Source organism: Pipistrellus hanaki (genome assembly GCF_964339955.1).
Source record: "Pipistrellus hanaki genome assembly, chromosome: 15".
In the NCBI taxonomy this organism is placed as follows: domain Eukaryota; kingdom Metazoa; phylum Chordata; class Mammalia; order Chiroptera; family Vespertilionidae; genus Pipistrellus; species Pipistrellus hanaki.
The window spans coordinates 2099730-2110464 of record NC_140517.1 but is presented as its reverse complement, the minus strand read 5'-3'; the positions used below and the strand labels follow the sequence as shown (position 1 = coordinate 2110464).

Genomic DNA, 10735 nt, shown 5'->3' with positions numbered 1-10735 from the left:
CACACATGAACACTTACACATCCTTTCGATCTGACTTGGGCTCTGGTGCTGCTTGTCTTTACTAAGCCATTGGGATCTAAAGTCCCTTTGAAAACCTGAGACTGCCTGCCCCGCCTATAGAATCAGAGCAGCCGCCCCAGTGAATTCCTTCCTGGTAGCGGGAAGCAGGGATGACGGTCAGGGCAGTGGTGCCCACAACCCTTGGGCCTATTTCAACCAGGGCAAAGGGTTGCTTGGAAAATGAATTGTTCTGCTAGGAGTAAAGGTATAAAAAACCTTTACAAAAGTTTCTTTCTTGGAGCCAATGGACTCCAAGGAGGCTGGCCCCAGGAAATCCTCTCCAAATCATGCCAAGTATGTGCATGTACACAACATATCTTCCTAGGGGAGAAGTTGCATGGCTTTAAGTAAAATACACAAAGCAGCTGATGCCTACAGAAAGATCTAAGGACCTAACCAGTTCCTCTTTTTAATCGTTATTGTTGAAAGTACTACAGATATCCCTCTCCCACCCCCAAACCCCCCCCACTAACCTCCACCTTCCTATTCCCACTCCCTCCAGGCCTTTACCACACTGCTATCTAAGACCAGGTTGTCCTCTTGGAGGAAGCTGGAAATGCAAGGTGGAGAAAACCTGCATCTCCTGATTCAGAGCCAATGTTATTAGCCAGTGAGGGGACATAAAGGCACAGCCAATAACTGGGCATGTGCAAGTGCTCCTGGAAATGGCTCTACTGACGGAATTAAATAAAACATCTCCTTTGGAACTAGCCTGTATTGAGTTACAATAAACCAAGGAAAAGCCCAATCACCAATTATATATAAAGTATTTATTTTATGCACATATTTACCTACAAAATTTACAGAAAATACAACAACGCAGAACACAGAATACCCTCTTAAGACTTCTCAGGAGCACGTTTTATTGCTACAGTCCAGAGAATAAAACCTGACACACGTGACAGGCCGGAGGAACGCGTTTCCATGAAACGGTCGCCTGGTTAAAAAGTTCTTGTCCTGTTACTGAATTCTCAGCTTTATGTTAAATGAAATTTAAAAGATTGCTCTTGAAATAATTTAAACCTTCTCAAAATCTTCTAATAAACAGATAAAAGACACCTCCAGTTCTTTAAAATATTTATAGCAATCCCAATACTTTAATTCTAGGTCATAGAGTCCATGTGGCTGAGATGCACACAGTATGTCAGTAACACTAACGGTGAGAACTGTCCTCGGTGTGGCACCGCCCCGGCTCTCCTGGTGACGAGCCGATGATCAAGGACACTGTGCAATCCTAGTGCCACGGCACGCTGACCACAGCGTAAAATCCAATTATCTAAAACAATAACCATCCATTCCCAGACAATACATAATTGATAACTAAACCGGCATTTTCAGAAGCCTCTGGAGTGTTCTTAAAATTATTTTTAAAACATAAAGTAAATTTAGCATTAAATGAAAACAATGACTAGTAAAATATCTCCCCCGTAGTGGCTGAAGTTCACTCTCTGGTTTAACAAAAACTGTTTCTCAAAACATTTAGGATTTCTTATAACTAATGGAGATGAGTTTCTCCCGGCCGAGCCCACGCGGCGGTCCTGCATCTGATGGAGAGGAGGCTGGCAGAGGAAGGCACTGCGCGGAGCAGGAGGTGGTGAAGGCCGTGGCGATGGCGCGCCCCTTTCCTGAAGCTGGTGCAGGAGAACAAGTCCACAGAGCGCTTTCCTCTTTGACATTGGCATCGATCTGCTATTTACAGTAGTTTGAAAAAATACATTATAAAAACTGGATGAGGTTCTGTTTCTAAGTTTTACTTAGTAACATACACACATTCTTCCCCTGCAACCACCGCTGCAGGCTCCGAAGTACTAAAGTGACGCTAATACTGAACGCGAACGGCCCCGGGCCGGCTGATCCCGGGTGGGGCGCTGATCCGGGGGGCGCTGATCCTGGGGTCCCCGCCGCCAAGCCCCCGGTAAGTATTGCACAGGCTGTCGGCGGTCTCGCTGCCGTCCACCTCCCCCGCCCCGGGAAGGCTGTGGCTGCTGCGGGGCCAGGCTCTGAGGAAGGCTGCTTCCGGGCCCGCCGCGGGCTGCACACTGTCACTGGACGTGGGGCCTCGGTTTCAGAATCAGCTTTCCTGTCTGTAAGAATAAAAGGTGAAGTTTTTAAACACGCAGTTCTATTAAAAACCGCCATTTATCTGCAAACCTCAGAGGGCACTTGAAGAGTATTGGGACACCTCCCTATATAGTCAAGATTAAGCAATGGAATTATTTTTCAAAGTTTTCTCTACGTGGAGCTTTCTTCCAGTCTTTATTATTTTAAAACACACACGTACAATATTTGATATATTCCCTGTCCCCTGGTTACTTAAAACTAATCCAATCAACCGGGTAAAATAAAATTAGTGTAATTGGATTAATTTTTATGCTTTACCACAGTGTATAAAATACAACGAATAACATGATGTATCTGACAAAAGCATTTCTCTTTTTCCAGCAGTAAATTTTATTTGTTATTAAGTTTTTTCAAAGTTGAACTGAACTTTTATTATCCCAACAATGAACTTTAATTTCCTCAAACTAAAATGTTAACCAACAGCTGGAGTAAGAGGAGAGCTGCACCATTAAGAAAAATTAAACTGTCAACTCTACCAATGTAACTGTAAGACACCCTGACTTATTAAATCCACCCCAATTTCAGAGATGTTAAAATACTTAAAAAGTCTTAGGATCAATGCGTTAAGGAATACCCCCACTATTAATTCCATGGAGATAATTATTGTTAATAAAATGCGTGCTTCACTTAAGCAAAAATATAGTCCTTTCACAGGTCTGTAATTTTCAAATGAAGAAAATACTCACATCATCACAAGACATGTTGTACTCTGCTAATATAGTCCGACACCGCGCGGCTATACTGAGGAGCGGTTAAAGGAAAGCGGGCATTACAAGAGGCTGGACCGCCCTCCCTCGCCGGGAAGGGTTCCCAGTGAGCCGGCTGAGAAAGGATACATGGAGGGGGCCACCACGCGCTTGTGGATGCCGGCGAAGAAGAGGCCGATGAGGGTGATGCAGCTGAGCGTGAAGAACGGGTGGTTCCACAGCGACGTGAGGAACGACACCTGGAGCGCGAGTTTGCGAGAGAAAATGTGAAAAGTCTCAGACAACACAGACCCTCCCACCTCTCCACTCAGGCATGCAGATATGTAACATTTAATCATCTGAATACGGCATCTGAAGACTACCAAGACTGCCAGTTCTCTGTATTGCTATGCTATAAAAATGAAGACATATAATATCGTTTACATATTCAAGGTAGCAATATACAATAGTAATATTCCCTCCATTCATTCCAGACACCTGAACCACTACAAATTCATTCCTGTAATAAACCCCGAACATGCTGAGCCCTCCCAGGGAGAGGCCCACAAAAAGCACCCTCTTCGGTCCCTGAGAGGGACAGGGCCTGTGCCTCGGGAGCAGCACGCTCCCCGGGTCCTGCGAAGAGGGCTCGATCTCAAAACAAGTCAGACCCGTGGTCTGGCACCTCCCCCCCTGAAACGCTTCCTCAGGGCCTGGAATTGCGTGGCTGTGCCAGGCGTGGCTGGTCCCGTGGCATCGTTCCTGCCACACGCACAGGTGCTGCCTGTTTCCCCTCCTCTCTACCGGCTACCCCTGCGCATCCTCAGGATCCCCAGCACCCCCCCTTCCCTCTGCAGCAGCGGTGGGTTTGGCTGAGAAGCCCCTGAGACTCAGTGGCCACAGGACCTCAAGCAGGGAAACCATTGGGAGCTATCCATAGAGACCAGGGTTCGGGGAAAAGGGGTTCAGATCTGACCCTCAGTGGAGAGCAGAACACAGGACCCCACACGACACTAGGACCAAGGGGACGGGCGTCCAGGAGCCACGTTCGGAAACAAACAGGCACGGAAAGCAGGCCCCTGGGGTCGGGGAAGCAGGTGAGCGGAGAGAAGACAAATGTCTGGTCTGGCCAAGAAACAAGTGGACTGGGAAGCGAGGGGAGCGAGGAGTCAAGCTAAGGCTCCGTCCCCCCCCACACCAGGAGGCGCGAACCTGTCTCAGGACAGACTGGACTTAGGAAAAGCGCCTGGCGGACGGCCTGGCTCGGTCCTGGGTAAATAAACTGGTCAAACGGAGAAACGGGGGCGGGAGACACAGGAGGAAGACCCCCCAGAAGGATGAGTCCTGAAGGAAGATTCTGTTCCAGCGACCGGTCTCCTTCAAACCGAGGCCAGTGCTATGCCCCGGGCCAGCGGTGTGCTGTGTGCCTGCACCGTGGCAGCACGGGCACTTCATGCTTGAATTTTAATGCCATCAGCCGGTGCCACCTTCTCTCCTGTGGCCTCAGCCACTGCAGCCACGCAGTGTCCCTTTAGATCCGGGTGGGGGGCCCCCCACACATGCCAGGTCCCTCTCCTGTGTCCCTCCAGCTAGCCACTGGCTTGGAGTCTGCATCTCCGGCCACAGACACAATTGCTATTGAAAAGGCCTGTCAGGCTGAAGCTTATTAAATACTAAAATATACAGAGCCAACCCTTAGGCTAATCCTCACATTCGCACCTAATTTAGAAAATCATATTAACTACAGAGTTTTGGGCCTATTTCAAATTACATTTAATTCTGTGTTTTATTAAGATCTCAACTAGCTGGAAATCAGCTTGTATTTTTCCCAATTAGAAGTCAGCTTCATTTCCCCAGACAGACCTTTTTCAATCTTCTTGCAGCTTCCTTCCCTCTTCCCCCAAAGATGAGTACCAAGCGCGGCCTCACCACCGGGTTTTTATAAATGAACACACAGGAGAGTTTCTCTCTGCCACAGAACCCTCTATTAACATAAAATTCCATCGCCAACTTCCCCTGCTCATTACCTCCCACCCCAGTGGGCCAGGCGGGAGACGGCGCGCTCAGAACCCTGGCTGCCTGCGCGGCCATGCAGCTGCCGACAAGCCTCCGATCTGGCTTTTCTCCCGAATAAAAGGTCACCCGTACAGATGCTGACATGGCTACCTCATCCCAGTTCATAAGGGGGGAGTGGGATTAGGGTTTGTGAAAATTACACAATTTTACACAAATAACATTTTTACATACATTTTATCGATAAATAAATTTACATGATTACGTAAATAAAGCTGCACGGGAGGAACCATCTCACGATAAATCGGAGACTACTGCTTCTCTGACAAAAAGGACGAGCCTGGTGTGAAGGGCGGTGAGCAGACAGGCAGTCTGAGGCCCGCTCCCCTCTCCTCAGGGCGCCGGAGGGCCCGTGATGAACCGTTATTGCAGTGGTCGGGATGGCCGGATGCCCATGGGAGCGCTCTCTGTGTTTCCTATATTAAACTCCAGGCAGGAAATTTTTTTTTGGAGATAAAACGCTAAGGAAATAACAGCTTTGCTAGCTAAGAAACTTATACGTATACCTCCTCACAGACAATGAAACCCGGGCAACTGGCAGGGACCTGATCGATGAGGGGCCTCGGAGGCTAATCTGTAACGCAATTCACATGGCCACCCCGTCAGTGACCTGGGGTCGCGCCTGGTTCTGTCCTCCAAGTCCAATGAGTTTCTGTCTTGACTGTTTATAACGTTTATAGTGTGCTATTTCGTCACGTGCTTCCTACAGAGCCGGCTCCATGCTTTGAGGGGTGAGGAAAGTAGTAACAAAGGGAGCCGATAGGAGAAGATGTTATAATTCTCGAAAGCTGGCCCTGCGGACACTAGTGAAGCCGAACAGTAAAAATGGGGACAAATAAGACAGAAAGCTGCACACAGTTCAGAAACGGGCGAGGAGCAATCCAAGTGGAGCTGTATTTCTTAGCCCTTTCCCCTGTAAACATACTTAATTCCCAATGGCCAGCCGAAGGTTTTCTGAAGCACATTCATGTAAGGCATGCTTTTAATATGATGATTAATGCCACTGTTAGCAGTAACGGCAGCAGCGTCTAACACTCCCCGATGAACAAAGCACTGTTACAGACAGTACCGCATTTAATGTATTAAAGATCGTAAATCAAACGTCTACCTTTTGTGTCTCCGGATCTATTAACCAGTTCCAGGCACCAGTAGCTGTACACACAGATACCACTATGAGAAGCACTGGTGAGAGATAAACACAAAATTAGTACGGAATGAGCTCCAGCAGAGAAAATGCCCTCCAGCCACCGACCAATGACAGCCCAGACAGCGCCCTCAGGAACGGAAAATGCACCTGATGCGAACAGGGGACTCGCCACGGACCATGAGGAGTTCTAACCCTGGTGACCTGAGCTACTGAGGACAATACTGTCCCCCTCGTTACTTTGGTCAGACGTCTGAAAGTTAATGAAATTAAAGCAATAAAACCAAGATGGCAAAACTTTAGGATTCTACATCATATAACTTTCAATGTGTTTTGTACTGATTTTGCAAATTCAAATAAAAAGCAAAACAAAAACCCTCTCATCTCCAATGTGACCAACCAGACAAAGCCTCCTTTATGAATGCCTGTGAGTTCTGACTGCAGGGTCCGCCTGGCAGCCTGCGGTTTAATTGCAAAGGTCCGTGTGCTGTGTGTGGAGCATGCCAGTCAGCATCGGGTTTTCTTTAAGGGACTCACAGGAAGGTCGGGTAGAGATTATTGACAGTAAATCTTAGCTAAGGTTTCTCTCTCCCCACTTAGCTAGAATTATTTTTAAAAGTTCTAAATAAACCATAAGTAAAAGTTAGTAAGTGGCATTACTAAATCATGAAAAGGCAACAAGGCCTGGTTAATATTCTGATCAATGCAGCTACTGTCTTCCAGCGGGGAAACAGTCTTAAAATGTACAGCTCCAGCGTCAGAGAGCAATAGAAATACATTAAATCCCTAATTGGCTAGAAGTCCTGGCAATGTATTTTAAGAAGAGGCAAATCACAGAAAAACAATCTCATCTTAAGTATTTAATAACCATCAAATTTTGAAATTAGTTCTCATCTCAGAACAGATTAAAATCAATTTCCTATAATTCTTATGACCAGTAAGAAATATATTCCAGAGTTTTATTGTTAATAAGCAAAGCAAACCCACATAGGGGTGATCACACACCTGCTGTTACACACACATCAACCACGCTGCCACTTCCAGGAGAGCGCAGGGACCACACCAGAGAAGGTAAAACGGTAAATGTGGTCATCATGGTGCATTTTATAAGCTCGGGCAGCATCATACGTACTTTAAAAGATTCTCCAGGACAGTGGAACAGGTTTTGGAGGGAATTCTAGGTAAACCAGAGAACCTGAAGAAATCACTACTTGTGAATTCTGAGCAATGAGAATTCTCACGGCACAGGAGTAAAACCTCGCACACAGAATAAATATTATAAATGTAATAAAAACTACACGGAAATCTTGACCTGAGAGACCCGTACCTTCGCTAGTGCTCTGCTGGCCCCACCACCGAGGGCCACTCTACGGGCAGCATGTCCGATGTGTGCTGCGCTTCTTTCTTGGCAGGAATTAGTTTCAACAATAAACCTCCAAGAACGTAAGACTGGTCCCAACGTAAGTCAGCAAAGCATTCTGTTTGCCGATGTCATCATTTGTACACTTGCCTATATGTGCTTGCTTCTACTGGGCAGTAACCTCAATTCTTTTTATTTGTGAGTAGACAATGTGAAATTTTTTTCTCGGTTAGGGTCTAAAGCAGCATAATCACTGTTAAAATCAACAAATTTCATTACCTTTGCAGATACAGAAGGGCAAAAGTAGGTTTACAGTTGTTCATATGGAAAATAATCATATATAACAAAAGCCTAATATGCAATTGTCCTCTCGACTGGGAGTTTAACCAGGGGGCGGGTTGGCGGCAGTGGTGGCGGGAGGAAGGGAGGTGCCCCAGATGGTAGCCAGTAGCCCCTAGGGGCCCTACTCTTGCACAAATTTCGCGCACTGGGCCTCTAGGCTATATAATAAAAGCCCAAGCAACCATTATGGCCAAATGACCAGAACAACCAGAATGGCTGGTCGCTATGATACGCACTGACCACCAGGGGGCAGAAGATCAATGCAGGAGCTGCCCCCGGGGGTCCATGCGCTCCCACAGGGGGAGCGCCACTCAGCCAGAAGCCGGGCTCACAGCTGGCGAGCACAGCGGCAGAGGGGAGGCGTCTCTTCAGCCTCCATGGCAGCGCTAAGGAGCTTCAGGGAGCCGAACGGTAAGGAGAAGCAGGCCGGTAGGCAGTAAGGAGCGAGGGGTCCCGGACTGTGAGGAGGAAGAAAATTAATACCTGGGTGCATTAGTGGGAAACTACAAAAAGACAAAGGCAGAGAACATCTTAAAAATAGTCAGAAGAAAACCGGACTGTGAGAGGGCGCAGGCCGGGCTGAGGGACCCCTCCCCCGCAGTGCATGAATTTTGTGCACCAGGCATCTAGTAAAATAATAATATAAAAATACTAAACTGTTTTGCACTCACAACTATAAACCTACTTTTGCCCCACTCTATATACGATAAATATTATTTTCCTTAACAAAACTTTATCATTTGCAGGCAAATTGTAAAACTGCTAAATAAGCTACTGAAAATTTTATATGTATTGTCTATCAAATCTGTAATATTTGTTTAATAAAAAAGTAAATGTCTATTTTAATGGTTAAATGAAAATTCAACTACAAGGATTGTTCTTCAGCATGCGTGGTGTGGCTTAATTGTTGAGTGTTGACCTATGAACCAAGAGGTCACCGTTCAATTCCGGGTCAGGGCACAGGCCCAGTTTCAGGCTCAATCCCCAATAGCAGGAGGCAGCCAACCAATGATTCTCTCTCATCCTTCTCTCCCTCTGCTCTCTTTTCTCAAACCAATAACATATATATATATGTGTTAAAATAAAAAAGATTGCTCTGCAAGGTGGCCAGGTCCCTTTCTTAAAAGTGTCTTTACAATGCATTGTTTACGATGCTAAATACATTTAGAAACTGTGGGAACAGAAGGAAACATCATCTATGGTTCAGTAGAGCCAGAGTTTTGTCATTCAAGTCTTACACTAAAGTAAGTCATTGCTAAACAGGGAGAAAAGCACCAACTGTTCAGGTTATGTCCCCTTTCACACACACACATCGGGCACTTACTTCTCCAGCGTCCGGTGGCGGGCTGCAGACAGTGGATATATTCGGTGAGCCTCCGCTCGAAAGCCTTGAGATCTAGGCAGAGAGATGCCAGCCTCCCCGTTAGTTAGCTACTCCCGCTGGGGTGAGTCCGGCGCTCCAGCTGCGTCACCGCTCGCACACCCGCTCACAGGTGTGGCTGCCCTGCCTGCTTCCTTTGCCACCACAGCTCTAAGCCCTCGACAGACACATGACGTTCCTTTGGTTCCAATTTCACGCGCAAGGAAAGTGGCAGGTTCACTCTGAGAGTATGTGCTATGTGGGAAGGCAGCAGCAACCTCAAGCCGGAGCCTGAAGCTACAAATACGGGGTGTGTGTGTGGGGGGGGGAGGTGTGTGCAAATAAAAGGATCAAGGCCAGGTGGAGCCCTAACTCTGCTGGACCCAAGAACTTCCCATCGGACGGAAGGACCTCCTCCCCACACACCCAGGTCCTCCCCGTCTACCGGGGTGCAGGCGCCCGCTCCCCGCGGCTCGCCCTTGGGTCTAGCCAATGGCTACGCTTTGCGCCTCGGAGCCTGCTAACGGGGCTCGGGCTCCATGGGGCGCCCGTCAGACATCCCGAGCGCAGCCAGCCCCCGGCCCTCCCTCCGCAGGCGGGGGAGGTGTGACCCCGGGCGCCTCCTCCAGTCGGGGGCGGCCAAGGTGCCCCCGCGCAGGAGCGCGGCGGGAGGTGGGGGGCGGAGTGTCACTTCCACGATGGCGCTTTTTAAACTTTAAAAAGGAAACCGAGAGGCAGCCTCTCACCCCGCCGTTACCTGAAACCCCGGCAGGAAATTGGGGATCCAACTCCCGGGGTTTGCAGAGGAAAAGGCAGAAGATACAGGGACGAGGGGTACCACCCAAGGAGTTCGCGAAACCCAGGGCCGCGGGGTGCGCTCCCGGGTTCTCGGGATAGAGCGAGCGGACTTGCAAACGGAAGTGCAGACTCCCCGAATGAATTAAAAACGGCCCCGAAGAGGAGCCGGGGTCCCCGCCGGGCACCGGGGCAGCGGCCGCGCCGCCCCCCAGCGGCCGCGCGTGCGCGACCCGGTCCGGCCGGGCCCCGCGGCCCCCCAGGCCCGGCCCTCGCGCCCCCGCCCCGAGCTCCGGGCCGCGTCCGCCCCCCCAGCGCGGCCTCCTCCCCCGCGGCGGGGTCCCCGCGGCCGCAGCCCCTCCGGAGCCGCCGGCGGCCGTACCTTCCGCCTGCTCCAGCGAGTTCATGTCGGCCGGCAGCTCCGGTCACGGACGCGCTCCCGCCCGCATCGCGGCCCCGCCCGGCCCGCAGCGCCGACTCCCACCTCCAACCGCTCTCCTCGGCCCCGCCTCGCCGCCCCGCCCCTCGCCTACACCCGCTGCGCTCATTGGGCACCTCTGTCCCACCTCACAACTAAGGCGGCTTCCTATTGGCTAGCTTCGCCCCGGCCGCGGGGCCCTGCGATGGACGGTCAGCCGGAGGGGCCAAGCACGGCCGGCGGCCGGGAGGGTGTGACGCCAGCGCCGCCTCTTGCCCCGGGGAGGAACTGCAGCCTGACCCAGCCGGTTCAATGGGCTCTTCCTTTCTACGTGGTTTCCAGCTTGCTTCTGGAATTCCTGAAATATTTATGGAGC

At 49.8% G+C, this 10735-nt stretch overlaps 1 protein-coding gene across 1 annotated transcript; it reads right to left on the bottom strand.

Annotated features, from left to right (window-relative positions):
* Window positions 1–810: 810 nt before the first annotated feature.
* Window positions 811–10445, bottom strand: CNEP1R1 (CTD nuclear envelope phosphatase 1 regulatory subunit 1). The gene is made up of 6 exons (XM_084906948.1): window positions 10324–10445; window positions 9111–9182; window positions 6049–6122; window positions 3018–3127; window positions 2868–2922; window positions 811–2144 (listed from the first exon to the last, which is right to left on the bottom strand). The coding sequence occupies exons 1-6, from the start codon at window positions 10346–10348 to the stop codon at window positions 2103–2105; spliced, it is 378 nt and encodes a 125-aa protein (XP_084763074.1). The 5' UTR covers window positions 10349–10445; the 3' UTR covers window positions 811–2102.
* Window positions 10446–10735: the final 290 nt, after the last annotated feature.